Raw genomic sequence first — 27,376 nt, 5'->3', positions numbered from 1 at the left:
TCAAATCACAATGTGAAGGAAGCCACAATCCTGCAAAGACAGAAATGACAACAAAAGACAACACACTCAGACAATGGGGAAACATTATCACTGAAATCCTCTGCACTTACAAGGGATAAAACTGTCTATAATAAAACTGTCTGTAATAAAACTGTCTGTAATAAAACTGTCTGTAATAAAACTGTCTATAATATAACTGTCTGTAATAAAACTGTTTATCACTATTATCATTTATTTATCATTATCTATTTGGCATCTGCAAGACATACAAGTGAAGTATCAAAACAACAGACAAACAAACAAAACAAGTGTAATACAAGGGTATACAAGATATCAAGCTTTCCCTGATGTGCTTCCCTAAGTTGCCAGGTTGGAAAAAAAGGAATCAAAATCACTATGGCCCTTAGGCCTCTCCAACCAACTTAACCCTAAAAAGACTGGGGGGGCCTAAAAGGCCCCTCCTCGACATTTCGCGCGATTACTCTGCAACACGCAATGCTCTCGCCGCGATGCTCAATGACTTTTTTCTTTCGCGTTTCCCGCACATTTTGACACCAAATTTGTGACGCCCGGGGGTACGGTTCTGAAGTTGCATAACTTTTTGTACATGCACGTGAGGCCGAAAATGGCTCAAAAATTTGATTTTGTGTACAAAGTCAATGCAAATTGAGTTTTTTCACATGGTTCATATAAATATGCTTATTTTTACTCTCAATGGCTAAAATTAATTTGTTTTAGGAGTATTATGCTTCAAAAAGTGTCTGCCACATATTTTGTAAAAAAAACCCAACAAAAACAAAAGGTCGAAAAAACAAGGAAATACATTAAAAATTCATAAAACAATAAAATAAATAAGAAATTAATTTTGATACCAAATTTTTTTTTCAAGTACATTTGCTAAGAATGCCACAAAGAATATTGGACCAAAAATGAGCACTTTTGGAGCTTTATTTACTGATTTAGATCAAAGAGTCTGATTTCTCGCATAAATTAGCATAATTAATCAAAATAAAATAAAAGAAGACTGTAGATTACATCGCACACTACTATTGTGCAAATTTCCGCGGCAATCGCGCGATCCACGGCCGAGATCTTAAGGGGGGCCCATAAACCCCCCCCCCCCCCCAGTCTTTCGAGCTACCAAAATAGCCCAGTCTTTTTAGGGTTAAGGGAGCACATCAGGGAATATTGGGAGAAAAAAAAAGAAAAGAAAAAGAGAATGCACATTGAACTAGAAATGTCACTATGGCGACTGATGCCTCCGCCATAATGCATGATTCTCCCAATAGGCGTATAGTACAATGTCTTCACAATGTGTGATCCATGACAGTTTTACATAACTGGCAAAATATTGAAATGACAGGTTTGTCAGAAATGTCTTGAACTGGGTTTGCTATAATTTTCTAAGAGTGCAGGTACACATATTTGGGGAATTTTGGGAAAGTTTATGCATTGAGTAATTTCCAAGGTATGAAGAAAGAGTGTGATGACGGTACAAAATAGATTTTTCATTTATTTATTTATTTATTTTTATTTTTTTTTTTTTGGAGGGGGCATTGAAACCTGGCCTTTGACCCTTAACCTTTGACCTTTGACCTTCTGGCTGGAAATTTCGCGGAGAATCTCCATTAGGTAATGCATGTATTAAGTTTTGAAACTAATAATGCAAGCATTGCATACTATATACTAGTACATGAGGGAAATAGTAAAATTTTGAGGAGTTGACCTTGACCTTTGACCCCTGACTATTGACCCATGACCCCTAAATTCCCTAGATAATCCCTGCCAGACAGTACATGCGTATGTACCAAGTTCCACGAAGATACATTGAACCATTTGCGAGAAAAGTGATATTGCAACATTTTCACCTAACCTTTGACCTTTTGACCTTTGACCTTATGACATGAAACTCTTTCTGGAGAATCTTTACGCAGTAGTACATGTCTACACCAAGTTTCAAGAAAATACCTTTGGGCATTGCATAGATACAATTTGTATGGGGGAAATTGCAACATTTGTAGCATTTGACCTTGACCTTTTGACTTTGACCTCTTGCCAATGTCACTAAAATCTGCTCAACTAATTGTCCCATCATACATCATCCTTGGACCAAGTTTGGTGAAAGCTGCTTCATCCAGTTTTGAGTTATCATGTAAACAGATAAATTTTAGGATTTGACCTTGATCTTTGACCTTTGACCTCTGTCCGATTTCACTGAAAAACTAATCAAGTAATTGTCCCATCATACATCATCCTCCAACAAAGTTTGGTGAAATTTGCTCCATCCAGTCTTGAGTTATCGCGTAAACGGATATAATTTCATGATTTGACCTTGATCTTTGACCTTTAACCTTCAGCCGATTTCACCCAAAATTTAATCAAATAATTGCCCCATCATACTTTATACTTGGACCAAGTCTGGCAAAATTCCAGTTAATATTACTCAAGTTATCGCGTAAACGAAAGCGGACGGACGTACGGACGTACGGACGTACGTACGGACGTACGTACGTACGTACGGACGGACGGACGGACAACCCGAAAACATAATGCCTCCGGCACCACTTTGTGGCGGAGGCATAAAAACATGAATAAGCAACATCATTCACAACCTTGCATCAAAACTGGTGCATCCTATAAAGTTTGAGGGAATAGAGCACTGGGGGAAGGACAGGGTTATATAGGGTATTGAAGAGCTTGATTCTACTCTGTGTGTGTTTCTTAACATATAGTTATCTGAATAATCTTTAAAAGCACTCTCCCATGCCCTGAGGATATCATGCAACATATTCACTAAAGATCTGTACAAACTGTGTACATGCAGTGTGACATTTTCTTGGACAGGGTAAAATATGTGTATAATTACCATGTTGGTACAATAACCGGCATGATAATGGACTCGTCATTCATTTTTAACAAATGGCATTAACAACAATTGCACAAATTGGATGCAACATCTGTACTTCAAAATATTAGCCAGGTGCCCTTTTTTAGAAACATATCAAAAATACATGTACAATATGGATATAAAAAACACATATTCTGTGTCTCATTGTGCATTGCTAATGCAATAGCCACAATCACAAGTAATCTACCAATTTCTCCTAGTGAGATAGATGAAGTCCTTTAAAGAGAAAAGCTTTTCTTGAGTCACACTTCTCTCATTTCAGCTGAGGAATAATAAGCACAAAGAGCCCTAATGGGATATTATAACAGCATTCACACAAAGAAGTTATCCTAAATTGCATCACGTTGCAAAAATAGATTTATTTTGCCGCCATTCACATACTGCATAGAAATATCACTCAGCTGCACACGAAATGCTTTGAATCTCCAACCTGTGCATGCCTTGATAATGACTGGAGAGTGACCTCAGGCACCCAGTGTGTAGACCTAGTGTGGCAAGTTGTATTGTGGGACCCCGAAAAATCATAGTTTCTTCACATGCCGTTAACACACACTGCAGAGCAAAGTATTGCGAGGATTTAGAAAAAAAAAATGGACCTATTTTTTGCCTCATGATGAGTGTCTTGAGAGGTAACCAATTCTTTGTCTCCATACACAAGAATGAAAGGTTTCACAGTTACATTGCGAAAACTTGACTTTCAAAACAACATGTTTATTACCAGTGTGTGTGAACAGGCTTATCATATCCATTCAAACTTGGGTGTTCACCCTATGTAAGAGCCAAGGAGAAAGACTACTACACAGAAGCAGAAGCACAAAACGGGACTGGCATCATTTTACAGCTAGATGGCAGCAGATAATATTAAGAAATTTGCAACTTTTGTTCTACATGTCAAATCCTCCAGTGCTGCATTTCCATCTGAAAGATCTCCCCCCCCCCCCCTGAAAATAAGGATGCTGTGGCAGGTCAGGCTCTAATTGAATGTAATCTTCTGATGATATTCAAGGAAGAACCACTTTCCCACACCCCCATCCCCCCCCCCCCCATGACACAATAATGCAAATACCACGTGCTGAAGATTTCAAAACATAAAAAAAAAAACACCCCCATGATTTTGTGAAAGTGTCCAAAACATGGTTCTGCAGTTTTGCAAATTGCTGTTTTCTCTATTCCTTGTATTTGTATGTGATCATGCCAAATATATGAATAAAGAAAAACTAAGTTATGAATATGACGATGAATGATGAATGCATTATCATTAATATCATCACATCATTACTTTATAACAATAACAATGATGACAATACTGACAATGATTATATCATCATTATATTGTTATTGTTGTTGTTGTTATTGTTATTGTTATAATTATTACTATTATTATTATTATTATTATTACTACTACTACTACTACTACTACTACTACTACTACTACGTAGAGGTGGGCTATAGAGGGTGACATTTTCAGAACATGCTCATCACACCTTAGTTCGATGAGTTTTTGCCTACTGACACCATTTTTGAAAAAAAGAACGAAAAAAATGCGAAATCCAGGGTGCTCTGGCCAAAATCATAAAAAATCCAAGATGGCCGCCGTTTTGGCTTAAAAAAGACATTTTTGGCTATAACTTGGCTATTTTTTGGTCTATTGAGATGGTTTTGGTGTCTAACCCCATGTTTTAGGGGTCAAGGAAATGGATTATAATGATAATTTTAGCATAAAACCTAATCTACCACATGATACTAACCTTTTTTCCATATTTTCGGTAAAATTTTCCTTCTTCTTTATCCCTACCCAACTGCCATTTTTTGCACTTTTTTCTGCATTTTTTTCAAGCCATGTTAACTACCATACTCCTAATAACAAGGTCCAGCTATCAATTTGGTTTTTTCTACCGATAATACGGCAAGAAATTTCACTTACATTATACATGTATGTGTCATGCCAACACTGGTGTGTGGCTGGTGCATTCAGAATACATGGTAACTGTGGAACCAGTGCTAATACTGTCTGCTTTATAGTGCCCATTGACATTTTAGTCATAAGACCTTTAACAATAGTCAGTGAACAGTTCTACTGTAGGTGTACAAATTTGTAAAATGACTTGAATAAGCCTTCTGTGATATGCCAATTGTCCAGCACAAAGGTAATGTTTTGAATATAGATGTGTACATTGCACCTGCCCTTTTGCCTAGAAAACACATTTTTACCATAACTCAGTCACTTTTTCATCTCATAGCCTGGTTTTGTGTTTCACTATCACCACTTGGTCCTTTATTTGTCATGCCTGCTTTTCCCTACCACCATGTACATTAATTGCAGTACTATTATAAAGCAATAGAGTCCTCAGGTTTGGTGAAAAATTTGACACCATCTGGGTGATTCAACCAATTCTATGACAAGCAGATGTTATGTACAAATTACAACGTATGTTCCTCACATACCGGGTATCATCTCACTCTCTGTGACTGAAAGTTCCTTAAGCTGAAGTAATTAGTGTCTTTTGACTTTATTAGTTATTTCTACTCACTCTTTTCAAATTCCCACATGTGTTCCAAGCACAAGCAGTTGTGTACATGTACACGTACATGTGCATCGATATAAGCTGTCTGTTACAGGAATGTAAAACATGGGGAGGCCCATTAACAATGTTGACGAACTCAAGGAATGCCTGGATACCAAAGATCTCACCAAACTCAAAGCTATTCTACGTCTGTGTAGAGAACTATCATACTGCACACTCATATCCCATCAAGATTATTGTGCACCCACACTTGTATTTAAGTTATTGAAACCAAATCTCTGAGATGGAAATGAAGGTGAACTTGACTCGATCCTCTATAGACTGGAGGAGAGTCAATTTCCCTGCCCCTGATCTGCCTACTGTTCAATAATGATAATGATAATGATAATGAATAACACTTGTATAGCGCCTAATACTCATGTTTCTAAGCACATTAATCGCGAAAAAAAGATGGTGAATGCATTCAATCTAAAGTCAACCAATGGCAACACACGACCAATTCTGCCCATATTCCAACCTTGAAGAAACTGTTGAGAGTGAACTAGGCATCAATGAATTCTGCATTGTGATATGGGGTTACAAAGGTGCACTAAACTGGTACCTTGGTATGTGAAATAATAAATGCTATAAAGCAGATACAGTATTAGCATTGGTTCCACAGTTACCATGCATCCTGAATGCACCAGCCACATACCAGTATTGGCATGACACATGTATAATGTAAGTGATTTGTATTTCTTGCCGTAGTATCGGTAGAAAAAAACCAAATTGATAGCTGGAACTTGTTAATAGGAGTATGGTAGTTAACATGACTTGAAAAAAATACAGAAAAAAGTGCAAAAAATGGCGGTTGGGGTAGGGGTAAAGGAGAAGGAAAATTTAACCCAAAATACGGGAAAAGGCTTAGTATCATGTGGTAGATTAGATTTTACACTAAAATTATCATTATAATCCATTTCCTTGACCCCTAAAACATGGGGTTAGACACCAAAACCATCTCAATAGACAAAAAAAATAGCCTAGTTATAGCCTAAAATGTCTTTTTTAAGCTGTAACGGCGGCCATCTTGGATTTTTTACGATTTCGGCCAGGGCACCCCGGATTTTGCATTTTTTTCGTTCTTTTTTTCAAAAATGGTGTCAGTAGGCAAAAAGTCATCAAACTAAGGTGTGATGAGCATGTTCTGAAAATATAACCTAAAATTGACCCTCTATAGCCCACCTCTACTACTACTACTACTACTACTACTACTACTACTACTACTTTCTACTACTACTACTGCTACTACTACCATATATTAATTATTGTGATCGTCATTATCATTATTACTATCATTATTTCATCTTAATTGTTATAATAATTATAACTGAAAGCACCTATATACTTACTTCACATGACATGACAAGGTTGTGTGTTCCACCCAGATCTGTGATGGCAAAGCCTGGCTCTGAGGTACAGGATGCACTGTGCTCAGCTACGCCGATCTCAAGCATCTCTTGAATGTTTTTCAGAGATAAACAGTCTTGCTGCAGAGATACATGTAATAAAACAAGGAATACATTGTATAACATAATAGCAGCATGACATTTCCATCATATTCATGAAATGACTACAATCATCGTGATACAAAATGACAACAGTGTGAAAACTTCACATCATGCTCACACGTTTTCATAAGAATAACGTCTATTCAAACTGTATCAGTTACTGTGCTTCAATAAAGAAAAGAGGATTTGTGGGCAAAGATATAAATTTTATATGATCCATGTGTATGTAGTAGTATACATACATACATACATACATACATACACACAAACATATGGTCTGTTCCTTTTTTTCTGTCCTATTGGGAAATTCTATATAATCATGACAATCACCTCAATATCTGGTTTTCAGTTCCCTACACACATACATATCTCACAATCAATTCTTTCTTTTCGGGCAAGTAAAATTCATGTTCAAACAAGTGTTCTGCAATAATTTGAAAATCTTCTTGCCCGACCAGGCAAGTGGTAAAGAAAGTTACGTAGCACCCTGTATAAACTAGTGTGAAAAAAATATATATAATATCCTATCCTTGTCCACAACTTTCTGCATTACATTTCATACTCTTGTATATCTTACCTCTGTATCTATTCTCAAGCCACACACACAAAACACAATCCCTTGATTCAACAGCAGCTCATTCCTATGAAAGAGAGACAAAAATGTAATTTCTTGTAAATTTACTGATAAATTACATGTATGTGCATTATCAGAAAGAAGGTGAAGTGAAAAGAGAGTGGGTGCTGTTCGTTATTCCGAAGGTTGGCTATTCCGAAGATTCGTTATTCCGAAGGGTCGTTAATCCGAAACACACAAATTCCCTACACCTAGAGGTTCATTAATCCGAAAATGAAAAAGGGTTTGTCAATCCGAACATTTGTGGCGTTATTCTGAAGGTTTGTTATTCCGAAGATCCGTTAATCCAAAAATGAAATTCGGAAAAATGAACCTTCGGAATAACGAATCTTTGGTTTAAAGAGCCTTCGGAATAACGAACTGTAACCAAAGAGAGCACATACAAGTACATAAATGATTAGTTCTTTGCTTAGGAAGAGAAATCTATCAAATATGGTTGGGCTTATCATTACACTCACTGTCTTGTCTAGCATTAACAATATGTGGAGAATACAGGTTTAGGATCAAATAATTGACCAGTCATCTAGTTGAAATAGTGACATCTTCAAATCCTGGGTGTGTAACAATGGCAAGCTTTAGTTCCGAGATGCAAACGCTAAGACAATGCTAATTAGGCTGAAAATAGTGTTCTGCACATGTGCAGGACAGCTCTTTTCCTTGTCCAACCCCGGAGGCTGCATCATCTTTAATAGCATTTGCATCACAATCTAGAGCTCATTATATACCTCATTTCTAGAATCCTCTCATCTGTTTGGTTAAAAGGGAAGTCATGAAAATAGCTGTGCCCTATTTTTGAGTTACTGTGACCGGGGCCCGGGCACAGTTAGTAAATAGGTTTTAAAAACAGTCGCGACCCCGTACACATAGATCGCTCATATGTACGCACCAATGATACGACTGCCACGCATTCGATCAGCGTGCTGTAAAAGAGACTAGCGGACTGGTTTGGAGACAGTCGCAACTCGCAACCCCGTACATACACTGTGTACACGTACACATAGATGATCACTCATGTACGCACCAATGATACGAACGACCGCCGCGCTGTCGATCAGCATTGATTACAACTTACAAGTGCTGTAAAAGAGACTAGAATCTATATTTTCGGTATCTATGTTTCGGAATCTATATTTTCAGTATATAAAACAAATAATGACTGCTTGATATTCGGGGTACAGTTAAAATTATGTAGGCCCTCGGTGATGTGAAAACCTTAACCATGCCCTCAGCTTCGCTTCGGGCATGGTACGGTTTTCACATCACCTCGGGCCCATAATTTTAACTGTGCCCCTCATAGCAGTCATTATTTGTATACTATTATCAGTGTCCTGGTAACATGTTTACGCACTTCTCATTTGCAATGTATGTGATGTTGCCACTACTGTCCTATTTTCCAAATTAAACATAAGCATTTCACCCAAGAAGTCTGCTCACCATTTCTTTCCTAGACATATATTTTCTTGCACATCTTTGAAGCTAGTAATGTACAGCATACTACACATTGTATAATCAAATAGGATGCTAATTGCTATATACATTGTATATATATATATATATATATATATATATATATATATATATATAAATGTGAGCCTGCATCACAAAAACAACAAAAATGCTAGTTAACATAGATTTTTAGTGAATGGCAGATATTGAAAGAGCAGACTTTCAGCTTTGAAATGACATATAACTCAATGTAAACGGACTCTCCTAACCTATCTAAATATTGGAAAGACATCACACACTCTGGAAAAGTGTGTTCTGAGAAAAGAGGTTCCAAAGGTCTCTCGGGTCTATTTAAAGGGATAGTACAGTATTGATGGAGATGAGAATTGGGCTTTTAAGTTTTTGCAAGATACCAAGAAAACATTTATGAAATAGTACAGAGCATACCATTTTAAGAGGAATTCAAAGATTATTTGATGAATATCGGGGTTTGGAATGACTGAAACATCCAAAAACAAAGTAAAACAAAGCGATCGTAATAAAGTGTGGGTCCCACACTTTATTACAATCGCTCTGTTTCGGATATCTCAGCCATTTCAAAACCAATTTTCATCAAATAAATGTTGAATTCCACATGGACTCACATGCTCTTTCATATCTCATAAGAGGTTTCTCATTATCTCACCAAAAAATGTTAGAAACCTGAAATTAGGTCTCAACCAAAACTATACAATCCCTTTAAGCTATTAATCTTACCAAGCCATGCTAGCAAGAGGTCTGTGCAATGAATGGGACAAAAAACAGGATGTAATCCACCACAGCAACAACAATGAAGAGATTATCAGGTTAAGCTGAAATTGAGTAAGTTTTATCAACACATTCTATCCACAACTAATACCAACTTTTGAAGCAGTAGCACCATCCTTTCAAAAGTTATTAGAGTTGAAAGTAAAAAGGGTAAAAAGAACTTTTAAGAAATGAAAAGGAGCCTCTAAGACATATCTAATCATACTCTTTTACAAAAAAAAAGTGTTCTAGAAAAACTGCTAAAAACACAACTCCATATTAGTTTTATAACACCAAACTTTAGAAAAATGTAGAAGAATGGCTCTCTAAGAAAATATGAATTACTCAAGATTGACTACATTGACCCAATTCACCTATTTTGAGTCCTCACATAAAATCAGGGGGTGCAACTGTTGGTGGGGTTTTGTGATGTACGGTCACATACCAAATAACTTCTTGACATTCAATCTAGATATTTAGAGTTTTTAATTAATCTTGTGACATACAAGCCATATGACAGAACTAGTACATTTCCATTTGTTAGTTTAAATTGTTCATTTTCTTTTTACCTTTGATAAGGAAAAGGAAAATGAATATGAGTACTGTAGGTACTATATTCTTTTTCTTCTTCTTTTTTGTGAGACGGCTTACCTCTTGCAGACTGGACACATGACGGCATCAGAGTGGAAGTGGCTGACTGTAGCTTGGAACTGGGCCTCCTCCAGTCTCAAGCTTGCCTCATACTCAGCAAGAATGTTTTGTTCTGTAGAGAGGTCAAGACAGAATGTACCACCTTTACTAAAAAAATACTCTTTGTCTCATGGAGTTTGAGTTTATTCAACACAGTCCTCATTCTCCCTTCCTAAATTTTTCCAGGGCTATCTCATGGTAAACATCAAAATTTGGGCAAAGTCACAAAGCTTATGCACACTTACTCACAATCTGGCATTCAAGATATAAAAACAATATTACAGTGCAAGAAAGCTAAAAGTAGAGGAAGAGAATGCATGGTCTCTGTAAACTGGACTGGAGAGTTGTATAGTGTATTGGATGAGATGACTGTCAAGGTCTGGAGTAGTAAATGAATAAAACAACCTTGCTGGTATTCCACAAATAAGTGTCAAGTTTGAAAGAATGTTACTATTTTCCCTAATCTCTTCAATTTCTGTGTTCTCTTACAGTTGTACTTTAACTTCAACTATTCTACAGTTTGACTCCTTTTAATGGCATTCAGTTCTGAGATGGCATTCTAAAAATTGCAATATGAAGTACACAGTGCAAGGGTAAGTTACACAACTGTCAAAGCTTGAAAATGACCATTATCTCAACAGCCAGGCTTGCATTAGTTGAACATGTCTCACCTTCTTTCATCAAATCTTCTTGCAGTGCTTCCATTAGATCAATCTCACCCTCAATCATCTGCAACAGAAAATTTTTGTGAAAATCATTCTAGTTTTCTGGAAATGCTTGTCATGTGATCAAAAGGTCATCAGTCCAATGACATCAAAAAAATGGCCAGTTTCATTTCCTTTGCAAACAGTACATCTACAAATTGTGAAGTACAACTTCAAACTTGGAAGAAAGCAGTATACATGGGTTCTTGAGTTCTTCTCATTTCACAACCAAGCAAAACTGCACTATATTAAATCATAGCGATGGACACAGCAAGGGAAATATAGAGAAATAAAGATATAATTTCTTCAGAAATTATGATCAAGCACACTATCTGTGGTATCGGTATGTATGACTTAATATCTGCATTGGTCATTGAAATGTCATACATTATAGTAATATTCTAAGTTATTCTTTGCCCCTGATTGCTTCTCAGTGTTAATAAACTGCCCCAATTTCTAAAGTCTTCCAAGTTTGCTACATGGCCATACCACCGGCTATTACTGCAATCAACATTAAAAGCACCCCAGTACAATCAGTCTGCAGTGCAGTAAGAGTGTACAGACTAACATGATTCAAGAGGCATAATTATATGATGCTCTGAGCATACCCCAATACAACAAACTTTCCCCCATTAATATGCCCCTGGCCAAATGGTCAGCTAGGCAGGGCATATCCAGTCTCAGTTTCTGTTTCATACCCCAAATGTTGGGTCCTCTTCCCTAAGCAGCTTCCATTCCTCCTCCATGAGCTGGGGCACAAAGGAGCCAGGACTGCAGATACTGCCGATGCGGCTGCAGGCCCGCGGTGTGGCAGGGGAGGTGGGGCACCCTCGGAACTTCTGCAACAGGCTCTCTCGGCTTCCCCTCAACCTTTCAAAGCATCTCTGTGTTGAGTTGAATATGTAGAGCATGAACCTAACATTAGCAATGAGTTGTATATAAATGCTATCATCAATGACGATGTGCCCATTGTGCAATGTAAACACCCAGATCGGAAGTAATGACCAACTACATAAAGTCTAGAAACACAACAATCGCTAATATATGATATGCCATGCATGTGCAGTAACGATCAATTGTCAAACTCAGACTCCCAAGATTCTCAACAGATTATACATCTGGAATTCAATAAGGTCAAATTTAGTCTACAAGTCTATACTACACAACTAATTATCGGTCTACGGTCTTACTCTTATTATTTCCAGGCCTTAACTTTGATTGAACATCATTCATGAGACTTAACAATAGATTTAGCTTATGTTAGAAGTCTAGGGCATGCAAGCTGACCAGAATCTGACCGCTTTATTTCTGCAAATATCTACTAAAATAACTCATACAAATACTCATTGAATACGGGACCACCACAATGCACCACAGCATACAATTGTACCTTGTTGGCACAATGTCTTCATCAGGGACTTTGCGGCACCCGTTGTTAGCGGTCAAATTATGTAGACCACTTGTGCAGTGGCAAGTCACATTCACATTCAACCCCACTGTACATTTTAATTTTTATTTATAATCATGGCAAGTAATTTATTAGTAACTACATGTAGAAAAGCACTCTGAGAGCGCAGACCTCCTGTAGCTTCGCCAAGTAGCTACAGTGTACTTTCCACTGATGATCTTGCTCTTCCATAGAGACAAGTGATTTCCATCCATACATAAATGCATGCTGGAAAATCATCCAATTTCCCAATAGATGCAGTGTACGTGTACGTGTGTATAGTACAGTCTGTACGGTATACAACTGTAGAACTTGAGCCTTTGGCTTTGTCATAAACGTCCCCTCAGCTGCACAGCACACACCTCACCCTAGCAGAAGCTAGAGCACACAGTTAAGTGAGGGTATGAAAACCTCAAAAATGTGCAGTTTTAACTCCAAAGTTCATTGACCCTACACTTGTACCTGCCAAAATATCAAAAATCCTTCATCAATAAAAATCCATAAAAATTTCTGGATCACTACCAAACAAAATTTAATCATCTGATCTGTTCCTTGTGATTTGCGTCATTCTCAACCTTTCCTGCAAGCGCCGCAAGTTTCATCCAAATCTGTGCGCAACTTTCTGTGCACAGCAGGGACAAACAAACAAAAAACAACCAGCAGTAATGAAAACATAACCTAACGTTAGGATGGTGATGAATTGTATCGACACAGCACACTAACGCGACAAGTAACAGGTTACACGTATATAGGCCTAAAAATACACACTGTGTATTTACTCCCTGTACAAACTAGCAGTAGCATGGTTTACTATTAGTAACATTCTTCAGCATGCTGACCTGATGTGACTGATGCCTGCCTGGGTTTTGTCGATGCCATCACACTCGAGTTTGCGATAAGAGCAAACATGGAGTTTGTCACAATGGTAGGGTCTAGAATCAACAGTGATCAATTAGCATGATTACATCTAGCATTAGGGTAGGCCTACTTAGTATAGTTTGTTCCTATTAAAATTTAGGTAGGGGCCTACAAATCAAAGACAGTAGAGTCTAGTCGACGCTACAATACTTTGAATACATGGGACTATTAAACAAGCATTACACGGAGAATGATTGGCAGGAGTAGCTCCTTGACCTTGGCTTGGTATCGCTCGCAAATCGAATTGTTTCTCACTGACCTTTCTGTATGTTTCTTTCCATGTAGAAGGGGATCCCCTCTTATATAAATTTCGACGTCCTGAATTTGGAGTGGTGGACATGTCTGACATTTTACGTCACACAATTACCTAAAAAGTACAAATTTGCCGCTCGCACGTCAGTGATTGTACACCACCTTTTACGTGTAGCGAATTCGACTGCTCTTTCCTAGTTATTATTTTATATCATGTTAAATATTAAAATGCCAAAATGTTCTATCTCCTCTAAAAATGATTGATGTTAATTTAAAGAAATATTATTTTTTTAATGGTATTAGTAGAAAATTTGTGGCATATTATTCTATGACCATTTATTTGTCGAAATATTCTGGAACGTGGAACGCCCAGGAGAGGGGAAAATTAGGACCTACAATATTCGTGCGGACTCATCAGTGAATCAAAGCATTCAGAAAATCACGTATTGCGATGTCTGGCCATCAACAAAATACATTTCCAGCTCGGCAAATGGATATCGAAGGTAAGAATGTCTCCAGACGACCTTTCATGTGATTATTTAGCATGAATTTGCGAGTAATGCTGGAATTAAAGCATGTTGTTGTGACTCAACCTCTCTATGTCTGTCTAACGTTACTGATACTGTGCAGCGCTCGAACGAAAAGTCACATAGAAATCCTACGTAAACGAGTATAACATCTCCCTGTGGCCCTGCAACTCTGGAGTCCAGTGGAGAACGTCAGACTCCGCAGAGCAGAGGCACTTTTTGCATGCACACATATTATTGTCAATATGGTGCTGGCTGGACCGGGCTGAATACAGTTAAATCTAATGTTACGTCTCTCTGCTCTGCCAGTATGATGCATGATACGCCATGCCTTTGCTCAGCAAGTTTGCATGTATATTTGAATTGAATTGACAATAAACATTTTGGGCAGCTGTTACATTGTAAGAGGGGATTTCTCTGTTCTAAAGTTCGGGAAACCCACTCACAAGGCATAAGTTCCCCCTTATAAGGCATTGTTACACGCTTGTGCAACGCGAAAATACATTGTTACATTGTATGGGAATCACACACATTCAATCGCCTAGACAGTCTACGCTGCACTGCACTATCTCATACTCGTAGAAGTCTAGCGCTCTAGTTTAAATCCATGATAGAAACATTATCTTTGTACACCTGTAGTTCACTATATAAGGGGTGCCCCGGGGGTTACTTATAAGTTGTTACTTATAAGGGCCCTACATCTACAGTTGGGTGTGAAACATTATCTTTGTACACCTGTGTACTTATCGCTTTGTACATTTACTCTTAATTGCAATGTCATTTTGTAATAATTTTTGGGGGTTTATAGTGGGGGACATTCGATTCCTAAGGAACTCTTTCCAGGTTTGGCAGTGGCAGTGCTGTTTTGCACAGGGTGCGTAAATTCCAGTTTTATGGCATGAGATTTACCAGGTAATCTTGTTTTATGATAGCTCACAGTAGTGCAAACCTCTTACCATCTCTCTCTGGTCTTGTCATCTCTTTAAGTCCTAAAAATGATCAATTATCTTGTCAAAATCAATGGTACTTAATTAATCAATTAATCCAGTCTATCAAATCATTTTATCTGTATGAAGCAATCCCACAATGATCACAGCCAGTTTTTCTATGGTATCTTTAAAAAGATATTCTTTCCTGTTTTGCCAACTTGTACCAATTCAAGTCTATTGCTGAAGATCTGTGGGCCTACAGTGTGGTTGAGGTTTGTTGCTGAATGTGATGTTTGTGTCTGTGTCTGTGTGTGTGTGTGTGTGTGTGTGTGTGTGTGTGTGTGTGTGAAGGGTACAAATGTGTATGTGCATATTCCCCTATTTCTATCTTTCCTTCTTTCAGTTTTCAAGTACATTATCTTTCTATTTCCTTCCTATACATTTCTTTCTTTCCAACTTTTCTCTATTTCCTCTTCAGTGTCATTTTCTTATCTGTTCTGTTTCCTTCCATCTGCAAATTTCCTTTCCAATGTATCTTTTTCTTCTTACATCCTTGTATAAGTATCTTTTTTCTTTCCCTTTCACACACACACACACACACACACACACACACACACACACACAATTTTCTTCTCTGTAAACAGTTTCCTCTTTTCTTTCTTTAATTTTCAAACCATCTCTCTTTCTTTCCTTTCAATTGATTTCTATTTTTTCCCTTTCTTCCCTTCTGTTTGAACCCATCTGTTTAGTTCTTCTTTCCTCCCTATATTCTTTTCATTTTCATTTTAAGGCTTCTTTCTATCCCCAAATCTGTTTATTTCTTAATTTGTGTCTTTTTTATTAGCAATTGTGTCTTTGTTTTCATTTATTTTAATTTTTCCCTTTTCCCATTCTTTCTCTTTATCCACTTTTCCCATCTATTCTCTCTTCTCTGTCTTCCCCTTCTCTTTCTCTGTGATTTCTAATCAACCAATGGCCATGATTCACCATTTTTTTTTCAAGATCGATGTAAAATCAAATTTCTCACATTCTTGATTCATTCACACACAACACAAACACACAAGCAACACACCAGGGTTCGAAATTGGCGATGGTCCGCTGGCCATTGGCCACCCAAAATCACGTCGGACTAGCTAAAAATCATAAAATTCTGAAGTTACTAGTCCGTCTGGCTAGCCAAAATATTGCTTCAGTGTCAAAATTGATTCTAAGTAGTCCGCCTGGCTAGTTAAAAAAAAAAGTTAAGTGCGACCCCTGCACACACACACATACACATAACACACACAACACGGAACAAATCGCTGGAAAAGGTGTCTATCTTAAAGTTTGGTAGTGTCGCAAACTTTTATACACACATACTGTACATGTACATGTACAACCAGTGAAATATGTTGTGTATAGAATGTAAATTCAAATTTGTACATTGAGTTGTCTAAGTGCTGCTTCTTTTCAAGACAGGAAATTCCTTGGCCACAATACGAGTTATATTACAGGATATCTCATTGCTCAGTTGTACTTGTTTTGGACCCTCAAGTTGTAAGGTAAATTCAGGACTAATGGTCATGAAAGGATTTAAGCAAACGAAGTGTACAGTATGTTGTAGTGTAAATGCATGAAGATGAGCCATAATCTCACCTGTATCATGAAGAAGTAGTGAAAGTGTCAGTAGCACACAATTCATTGTGTAGTGAGCATGCTTCCATGTGGTTTGCTGAAAAATGCATGGAGCTGCAGTTATCATGTAAAGTGCTGCTGTAGTACACAAGATTTAGAAAAAAAAGGGGGGGAATACAGTATAATATGACCCCCCCCCCCCCCCCCCCAAAGAAAGAAAGAAAGAAAAGAAAAGAAACAGGGACCTGCTGTTGGCCACTTACAAAGATATCTTCGTGGCATCATCTTGAAATAAAAAACATTATTTCATACTACATGTACAATGTATATATCAATAATTTGCTGTTATGATAAAAAAAACCAGAATGTCCACAAAGTTTACAATTTACAATTTACGTCGATGTAGGGCAATTTGTCAATCAGTTGCAAAGTTTACAATCACTTAAAAGAGAGTGTTCAGGTGTATTCATGTACACTGTATGTGTTTGATGCATTTTAACTTCTGATTGATAATGCAGCGTTGATGTAGTGTATTGTCTGTTACAATTGACATTGTATCAAGTGCACTGTATAAAAATGTCCACTGAAAGTACAACCCATAGCATTCAGATGTATGAAATTTTATTGTGGCTAAAAATTTCATATGATGTGCATGTTTTCAGGAGCACAATATACTGTAGACCTGTGTCTAACTTTAAATATGAATCAAGTATGATTGTCGATATCCCAGCAAAATTTTACACAGAAGTCATTTGATTGTACTGTACTTTCAGTGTGTTCTTACACAACCTTAGATTTACATGTAGTAGAAGTGAAGAGGATGATTTATAATGACAAATATTTCTGCCAGTGGTTCAGTCATTGGCACAATTCTGTCTGTCTGGAATTTCAGTGAAAGTGTTATTACACATGCATGGACAGGTCCTTGCACTATCAGTATTTATGCTGGGTGTATTACTGTACTGATGGAGAGGGGAAAAAGTGTGGTGATTTCGCTTCTCGTGATACTGCACTTGAAATTTTCAATCCTCAGAACAAAGTTTTAGCTTCCAAGCTTTCAATCAAGCAAATGTAGGAGATCAATCCCAAATAAATGTGCCAATATGCATGCCATATGTTGCAGGGCTAGAGAAGTGTACCACATTGATTTGTCCCTCATGTACAATATGTGCAGATGTACAATGTACATGGTAACCTGGAGTGAAAGATATTCCACTATGTGTGATACCAGGACAGATAATTCTGACAGTTACTGCTCGTGAGAATAACACTTACACTTGCGTGCACACACACACACACACACACATCACAGAACACCTTGTTTTTGTTTAAATTGTTTTTTTGTTTTTTTTTGCCAAAGCTGACCAAGACTACTGCATTGGGGTAAGATATCAGGATAGACTCTTTGACAATGAAATGCCTGTTGCACAAAAAGGAGAGTAGTAATGGAAGGCATCACCAAACCACATCCATTGTAATTCACTTGCTAGCAAGACAAGCGGCAGTCATTAAAAAAAAAAAAATGCCTCCAGGGACAAAGTCTTGTTGAGCAGCCATGAAGGAATTTATGTCTTCTGTCATGGTAACTAAAAGCTGCAACATTATTTGTTTTTCTTTTCAAAATTGTTCAAAATTACAGTTTTGTCACTAGTTTGATTGTTCATTCTTACTTCAGCTCTTTCATTTTGTTTGATACTCTGATAGAATGACAATTCATTTAATGGTTGAATATGGTATTACAACTGTAAATACAGGTACTTTTAGTGTACAAGATGAGACTGTTGCATTACTGCACCAATAAATGTTCGTGTGCTACACAGAAACTGCGTGTATGAGGTACAGTAGTCTCTGCATAATCGGGTAGTGCTCAATCGGGTATTCTGCTTAATTGACATACAAATTGATTTAAACAAAACAAAACAAAACAAAAAACAGATTACTATAGTTGTACTATTTTTACTGGATCATCAGGTAGGCATTTCAGTTAAGCAGGTAGAAAATTTCCGAACAAGTTTCACCTATTTTCATTGTTTTCCGCAGGGAGTCTGTAAAATATGTGTTAATATAAATTCTGAAGAAATTGTAAGGTGCCAAGAGGTGATACGGGGCTATGGTTAAAATGTTTTAATCACATGTTGAATGTGCAGAGTGAATGATCAATTTGCCACATCACTAGGAGTACTGAAACGTAGATGTATGTATTTGTAGCCCTACTTGCCAAATACAGAGCCTTGCAGTTTACTTGCACCACCCCCACAGACACATTGCCCAAACTACACACACAGTGACATAATCACTACAGGTGTCTAGCCAGCTCTCAAGAATACTGAGAAAGCTTTCTTTGAGTTGTTCCTGAAAAAAATGAACTGACTTATGATCACCATTAATGGGGACAACAGATTTTATGGCTGCGTGCAAGATTTGCTATTTCAAGTTGCATTTACAATGTCATGGTGATACAATTTGTGTATGACGTGTCCGGCATACATTCATCAATGGCGAATTATCACTATCCTTTGCAGTTGGTCATCAACAAGGTACAGCGAAACGTAATTTCATGAGGTTTGCATGTGGTTTTCCTTTAAACCATCATGAGAGAAACTAGGGTTTCTGCAAAGACTATTATAAAACTTTAAACAAGCTGTGGCTGTAGTGACATATCGTGTATGCTGTAATGTGGTGCAGATAGATCTATGCATAATTAGTGTGTGGTAGCTGGGACATGAACGAAATCACTCTCCAGCTACGAGTAATTCGGTACTCCGCTTAATCTGGTAAGAAATGCTGTGCCTGACATAACCCTTATTGTGAGACTGAAAGTGGGATAACAATGGATGGTTGATAGAGACCTGGCATTGCAATGTTAAGGGCAACTCAAATAGCATTCAGTTCTCTTTCTTTACTTTCTAGTTCTACATCAAGTTTTTATTTGACCACATGCAGTGTACACTAAGTACACAAATAGCCTGTCAGACTTGGCATGAGCTACAGATGTACATTAACTCCTGGTTTCATTAGTGTCCAATTACTAAATTTTTGTGCATCTATGTGAGTAGATTTAATAGGAAGTGGTAGTTAGCATGCAGTAAAGTGAATGTATTGCTATGGGTGTGAGTGGGGGAGGAGTGGAGGGAATAATTTTGGCCTAACCCTTTCCATGCTAGGGACTTTGGACAGTGTGTACAATGCTATGATGTTTTCTGTGCCAGTCAACACACAAAGGGTTAAAGCACCAGGCTACATGTGATTAGACACTGCTGACAGTCAGCACTTGATCAGTGGCAAAACCAAATTTGAGCCAAAACAGAGAAAGGAAGTTCAGAGTTGATTATATTCCGGGATGAGAAGTGAAATGCCTATCTACTACTTTTCACACACAGGCATATTTGCCTTTTCTGCATTTCTGCAGTTTTACCTTATGAACATATACCTGGTAAATAAGACCAACAACTGTTTTAACTAAAGTGCAAATTTCACAGACTATGAACATACCAATCATTTTGAGAGGTTAGAAGGTTTGTTTGTTTTTTCTTGATATTGTGATGGTTATGTGCAAAATAACATTGTAGGAGCTGCATAGCAAAGTCTATCCATTAATACACCCATATTATTGAAAGTCAAAGTCAAAATTATACATGTAGTCATAGTGCCATCCATGTACTTGCCAGAGTTTACTTAGGTGCTATACAGACACTATACATCACATCATTGACAGAGGGAGAAAAAGATAACCCCTTTACAAGAAGAAAAACAAGTACATTTGTATCTACATTGTACGGGTAGACATGTATTTCCCACCTTTGAGATGATATGTGACCACCCAGCTCAAACCCACAAAAGGGAGGCCAAAACGAATTGTCACTTTTCAACTTATGGTTTTAAAAATGATAAGCTCTGAGCTTTAAAATTATATCTTAACTTGTTAGAATTGTGACATCCTGACCCATTCAAAAAGTGATTGAAATAAGAGAGAGCTGGAAGGTGCAGTTTCATAGAGAAGGCAGAAAAGATGATGTGAAGATTAGGGTCACTCAGGCATGCAGTACAGAAGTACAGTGTATCAATGAAAATCACAGTAATAGTAGTGCCTGGCAGAAAAACTGTGGAGTTACGGCTCTATCTAGGAATGGAGTGGCAAACATCATCACACAAACTTTTACATGTTAGATTAAGTAACATTTTGCCTTTCTCTCTGTTGTTCTCCAAATATTTCCAGTGCAGAGTTGGCTTAAATGGACATTATTAATGTAATAGCATTAAATTTATATTCAAAGTCAATACATAAAAACAACAACAAATGTTTACATACATATTTGTAAAGATTTACTTACATAAAAACCAGTCATAGTTTGTACCTATTGATGCGAAGAAATTCGACTTCCTACCTCCAGTACATGCATTTTATAGAGACTTTTAAGGTTTCAGAAATGGCTAATTACAGGATGGTCCATGAGGGGTTTCAGCATGTCACTGCAACATGCTCATATATTTATGTGCAACATCCTCAAAAGCCAAAAACATAATACTGTATGCAGAACATCCTCAAGAATTTTTAACGAGCTAAAAAAAAAAACACAAAAAGAAACATTATATATTCAAACATGTGAAACTTAAAAATTACATCAAACTACAATTGTACCTAGTACTAGATGTGTGTGTGCAAAATATGAAATGAAAGAGAACATTGAATGTAATCAGAACAAAGAAAGAAAGGTGCGAAATATTGCATAATACGTGCTCATGATTTGCGCTCCGCGCACATATGATTTCTGCAATACTCTCAAATTCTGAGCTTGCAACATGCTCAAATTTCAAGTTGTGGACCACCCCCCCCCCCCTCCCAATTCAATTCCAGGTGATGTATAGCATACATGTAGATTTGGTCTGAGCTCAGTGCAAGGCTGGTCAGTGATTCAGTGAACATGTGTTCAGCATGCAATAAGCAGCTAGTGATTCCACTTCTGACTCATTAATGCAGAGAACATTTCACTGCCTTTTTTTTTTTCAAATGTCATGAATGTCTATACCTGATTGCTAGAATACAATGCTAGCTGTGAGTGCAAATTTAGCTTTGCAGGCCATGTCTGTCAACATAGTAGGTCATTTTACCATTTAAAGGCTGGACCTGCTCAAGTTCTGTTTGAATACATTGCTGATTTCCATACCGTTCATCGTCATTTTCCAGCTTGGATCAAAGACTGATCAGCTATAAACAAATGAATTATTTGGAGTCAAAAGTAATCGATTTTTCTTATTCAGCACAGGGCTGTGAATGATTGTTTAGTAGCTTTCGCTCTGTATCTTAACAGAAGAATATAAAACTATTTCCAATATATGTATGTATTCTGCATTATCTACTGTGACCTTGAGAAACTGTATTTCATGCAGATTTAGTGTAAAGTCTACAATGTATGTATATTGATGTTTGCACTTTTAAACTTTTATCTGAAACTGATAATAACCAGAGATGTAACCAAAGTCTCATTTTGACAATGGACCATAAGCTGCTTCTTGAATGATTAAGGTTTTCATCGTATTTTGATTAAAAAGAATAGAAATACATGCACAATATTTGCATAAATATCATAAAATTGTACAGTACAGGAATTATGTTGATCAATTGTTGATTAGATACTTGTAGATAGCTTCACTGGTACTAATGGTTGATGAGTTCAGCTCTATGTACTGTTGTTGGAGCTACAGGTACAAAGTGTGTACAGTACCTTTAAATATTTCAGCAGCCAAACATTCAGCTCTTGAGAGAATCAGTCTGGAGTGTGAATTATGGAAATGTATGATTCATCAGGATACACAGACAAAAAATGTTCATAGCCAAACTGCGTGTGTCAGTGACTACAGTGAAAGAAGACATTGCATAGCGCAAAATGTGTGGTTTGTTTCGTAATTTTAATCGTTGAACTGTGTTTGAATTGGAGTAGTTCCATTCTAAGACTAACATTCCAATGCAAACATCCTTATGCTCTGTTATACAGGAAATGACTTGCTACAGGATGTAGCATTCTTGAGTAGTGAATTATCATCACTCTTCTCCCCACCCCCCCCCCAAAAAAATACAACAAAACAAAACAACTGATATCATAATAATGATGAGGAAAACTTGCAAAAGAGAATTTCAAGGTAAAATTTTGTATGTGCAATACTTTCACTTTGAATTTGTACAATGTACTATTGTATAAAAATTTGGCTGTGCATTGAGTAAAAATGTAGAGGTTTTCGATAGGTTGTGGCTATTTAAACAGTGCCATAGATTATGTAGCATGACATCACAGTCCTTTTTTCCCTGTTCCTCCAGTATGTGCTAATCTATCACACATGTTCATTGTCTTATCTTCTCAGTGGGAAGCAATTCCTGATATTAATCACCTCGGATGACAAATCATGTCATAGGCTTAGGACAGTCAGTGGAATGATGCCTGTCATTATTTACTTACTTTCTGCTGGATCTACTTCCTTTAAACTTCAGGTTTTATTCTTCCAAATATTAGTGGTATTTATATTTTACACTAAGGCAACTTTTTTTTTTTCTTAAAGCAGCTCTACAAGGTGAGAAAAGATGGATTTTTCCCTCTTTGCCCAGTATTACGTACTAACATAACAACAAACAGAATGTGCATGTTAATGCTTGCGCTATCTTCCAGTACAGTCCCATCGTATAAAATGCGCAATCTTGAGTGAAGTAATTTGAGCACCAGTGCTCTTAAAGGCTATTTCTAGATACTGTACATGTACTGTGTAAAATAGATTAAGTGCATGTGCTGTTTACTTATTTGTAGCATCCTGTTAATGTATGTTTGTATTCTGTTTTGAATTACAAGATACACTTTCATCTGCTGTCTAATAGTGATATGGGAGATGGTGAAATGCATCTTTTTCCTTTTTTATCTCTTTTCTATTTTTCAATACAAGCATTGGATGTGTGTACATTGTATGAATCCAATACTGTTTATAATAATGACTGTGAACAAACTCACAGTGCATGTTTCATGCACAATATCATGAAACATGCCTGCATTGTCTTTCATACAAATCAAGCCTATTCTTGAGTTGAATGGCTGAATTGTGGAGAGGTGTATGTTGCACACAATCTAGGCATGGCATGGCTGATTGGGCGAGGGAGTAATGACAGACTGATGAACCCGTTTTAATTCATTGCCCTCAGCCCAGCCCCCAGAGGCCGCCCCGGATGATCTATGGCCCGTGCAAAGGTCTCCGGGGGTGTTCGAACAATTTGTACTTCCCATCCTGGTACACTATCACACATCACCACTTGTTACAAGATCATGCCATGTATTATTATTTGTCCAGTTGCTGGCACTGCATAGCAGACAGTGTTCCTTGAATCTCGGTATCCTTCCTGAAATGTATTAAGAGTGTCATAGTGGCATAAAGAAGCGAATTAGCAGGATACAAATCTCGCAATGTGTATCATGATCAAAGTCTTCAGATTTTTTGCCAGTGTTTACATAAATTTGAACTTGATGCTTTTCTAGTGTGTGAGCATCACACATGTCATGGAAATCTCAGTTTGCAAAGGTGCTTTTACCTGTCAGGTTTGCGGACATTTCAGAGTGCACAAATTTCATGTCACAGACTGAATGTTTGTACTTTAATTTGCACTGAGATTAAAACAAAAATTTGTATGAACTACATAACACTGTACATTAATTACATGTATTCTGTTTCAAACACAAGATGAAATACAATATCACGCTAGAAGCTAACGCAATGATGTATTGGGTTCACAGAAGGTGTTTGGATTGTTGAAAGAGGTTTTACCTGAGGGTGTGTTGCCTGGTACAGTCGAACCTGCCTTAGAGGCCACCTTTCTATAGCAGCCACCTGTTCTATACAACCACTAAAAAAAAGAAGAAAAAAAATCCCTTTGAGAAAAAAAGCCATGTTAAATAAAGGCCCTGTCTATAGCAGCTACCTGTCATAGCAGCCGCCTTGTTTGTCCTCCCTCAAGGGAGTCCCTTGGATGGCCACTATAGACAGGTTTGACTGTACTTTATACATTGCTTCTCATTACATGGAGGCATTTGAAAAGGAATATTAACAAATAGCTCTTCCCTTCTATTCTACAAAGGTACAGAGCAGACATGTACATGACATTGTAGTGGTGTATACAGCCTCAGTATTGCATAATCTGTATTCACTCTGTCGTTATCACTGGCTCCAGTGTAATGTCAATAGCATTTGAGATGCCAGGCCTAAGAGGGATATGAAGTCTGTGTCTGAATCTTGAAAAGATGATTTAAGCTATGGAGTCATGGTCTGTGGTATTTATAATTATTCTAGTCATGTTCTGCTGGCATCCAGACAGTGCTTGAAAACTGTACTATACATGTACAAGGTACATGATGTATTTATCGATTGCAGAATCTTAAGAAGTTGGTAGGGTAATCCCCAAATCTCCTCACCTGATTCTAGTTCATTTCCTTCTCCATCAAGAGAAGCAAGGAAATCGCTGCCTCCTTGGAGGGGCTGCAGTCCAGAATATATTTTGATTGTACACATTCCCAGAATGTAAACAGTGTAGGATGACATCACAGGGGCCCATGTGGAGGAAGAGATTACTCACCTAGCAAAAAGGTCAAAGAGCCCTGATGGATTGTCCTAATTGAGTAGAAGACATATCGCTACCCTTTTCCCCTTAGATAGTGAGGTTACCAAGGTACATGAAAGTGGAGAGGGGAGGGGGGAATCTACCCATAATTGATGGTGCAGATCCCTTCTGAATATCAACTGAGGGAGAGTTTGTCCTCAAATTAACCAGTACTCTTACAGATTTCCAAAATTCCCATCAGTTATAAATAGGACGCAGCAAGATCCCATGGGAAGTAGATCAAACTTTCGGACAATTAGCAGTGTGGAAAGCAATGAGTCTCAGATCCTACACTCAATTGATGGCATTGTTGACCTTCCACCCTTAACAAATTATGACCATCTAAGTACAATGTATGTTGATGGCACATGAATGTCTAATAATTGGCTAAAGTCAGTGAAAATGAAAGGTCCCAATTTGCACTGATAGCCTTGTACACATGCATACAATGTATATATAATAGTGTTATTCCTCTGTACACACAGAACTCAAATATCTCCTTTAATGCGTTTTATTGTAACAGTGGAAATTTTAAAGTGAGTAAATTCTGGGCTTGGGTTGGTAAGATGAATGTTGCATGCTTTTTCAATTCCACAGAATCAAAATGTAGAAAAGTATTACATCATAACACATACAAGCAAAAAATGTGCATGCACTTACTTTTGTGCTAGTTTCATGTTGCGCAAAATGCACAAATACATGTAATTTCCACACTGCGAAAGTTTCCACTTTTACAGTAATCCATCTGTTCAGCTACAAATAATGTATCTGATTGGCTCCATATCATCTATTGGTCAATCAATGTCCATACTCAGGGGAAGTCCTGAATGTCCAGCAGAGGGTCTCAGACCTGGAGTCCACTCTCCAGGCTGTCCTACAGGAGAAAAAGCTACAGGAGGAAGACTTTGCCCAGAAGAGGGCAAAGTTCAAAGAACTCTACCTGGCAAGGGAACGTGAGTACACTGCACCCAGGCATGTGCTTATTGGGCTGTGCATCTCTGTAACATCATAATTGGAAAAGCTTTGTTTGGCTGGCTTTGTGCAGATGCATTCTTTGTTTCCTTTCCCCCTCTCTCACTCTATCTGATTCAAAGATTTTGTCTTGTCATTAGGGGACTTGAATTGAAGATACCATTAATGTTTCTTAAAGCAAGTCATGGTGATAAACAATAATAGAAATGCACAAGATAGAGATGACAACTTTCATTGTTTATTTTCCAATATTTCCAACCTTCTAGAGATAATGTTGAAGTATGCACTAGATGGAATTGAAACAAAAAAAAAATAGACATTTAGTTTATTTTTACTCATTAATCATTGTACATGTACAGTATACTTGATGGAATTTAAACAGAAAAAAAAACAGTATTAGACATCTGGCTTGTTTTTACTCACTATTTATTGTACATGTATACTTAGCCAAAAATTGAGTTATTAAATGTCTCCTCATTGAGGTCATGTTTTAATTCCCCTTGTCTATTTGTTTCCTCTCTCTCTTTCTTCAACTATGGCAGAGGAGTTGATCAAGGAGGTGGAGAACATCCGGGAGGAGAAGAAGAGACTGACGGAGGAGCTGGCCGGCCTCAAGGCAGCCGCGGCTGTGATTGAGAGCAGCAAGGAGGATGAGATTAATGAGATCAGACAGAAATGGGCCGACGAGGTGGCCTCTCTTCAGCAGATTGTCACACGTGAGTTTGGAAGAGACTTCTGTTGTATGTGTGATGGCATCCCACGTTGCCAGACATCCCTGAAAGAGGATGGATTTGATTGGATTGCATTGATTTCACTTTGTAAAGGAATGATTTATGATAGATTCAACCATA

The 27,376-nt window shown here is 37.5% G+C and overlaps 2 protein-coding genes across 2 annotated transcripts in view; one reads left to right on the top strand and one right to left on the bottom strand.

Moving 5' to 3' along the window:
• On the bottom strand, window positions 1-14,005 carry LOC139717879 (RPA-interacting protein B-like). The gene is made up of 7 exons (XM_071629367.1): window positions 13,865-14,005; window positions 11,939-12,124; window positions 11,208-11,265; window positions 10,498-10,609; window positions 7,558-7,621; window positions 6,822-6,959; window positions 1-30 (listed from the first exon to the last, which is right to left on the bottom strand). The coding sequence occupies exons 1-7, from the start codon at window positions 13,952-13,954 to the stop codon at window positions 1-3; spliced, it is 678 nt and encodes a 225-aa protein (XP_071485468.1). The 5' UTR covers window positions 13,955-14,005.
• Window positions 14,006-14,249: 244 nt separating this feature from the next.
• LOC139717878 (rab GTPase-binding effector protein 1-like) overlaps window positions 14,250-27,376 on the top strand; it is a 33,780-nt gene continuing 20,653 nt past the window's right edge. Inside the window, exons 1-3 of the mRNA XM_071629366.1 lie at window positions 14,250-14,360; window positions 26,369-26,506; window positions 27,068-27,241. Of these exons, the coding sequence (XP_071485467.1) occupies window positions 14,309-14,360; window positions 26,369-26,506; window positions 27,068-27,241 (364 nt within the window). The 5' untranslated portion in view covers window positions 14,250-14,308. The remainder of the gene's footprint in view (window positions 14,361-26,368; window positions 26,507-27,067; window positions 27,242-27,376) is intronic.

This window comes from Diadema antillarum, unplaced genomic scaffold, assembly GCF_040938485.1.
Source record: "Diadema antillarum isolate AM-2024a unplaced genomic scaffold, OU_Dant_1.0 scf00000084, whole genome shotgun sequence".
Classification (NCBI taxonomy): Eukaryota; Metazoa; Echinodermata; class Echinoidea; order Diadematoida; family Diadematidae; genus Diadema; species Diadema antillarum.
Note: the sequence above shows the minus strand (reverse complement) of the source record. Positions and strands in the feature narration are given on the sequence as shown.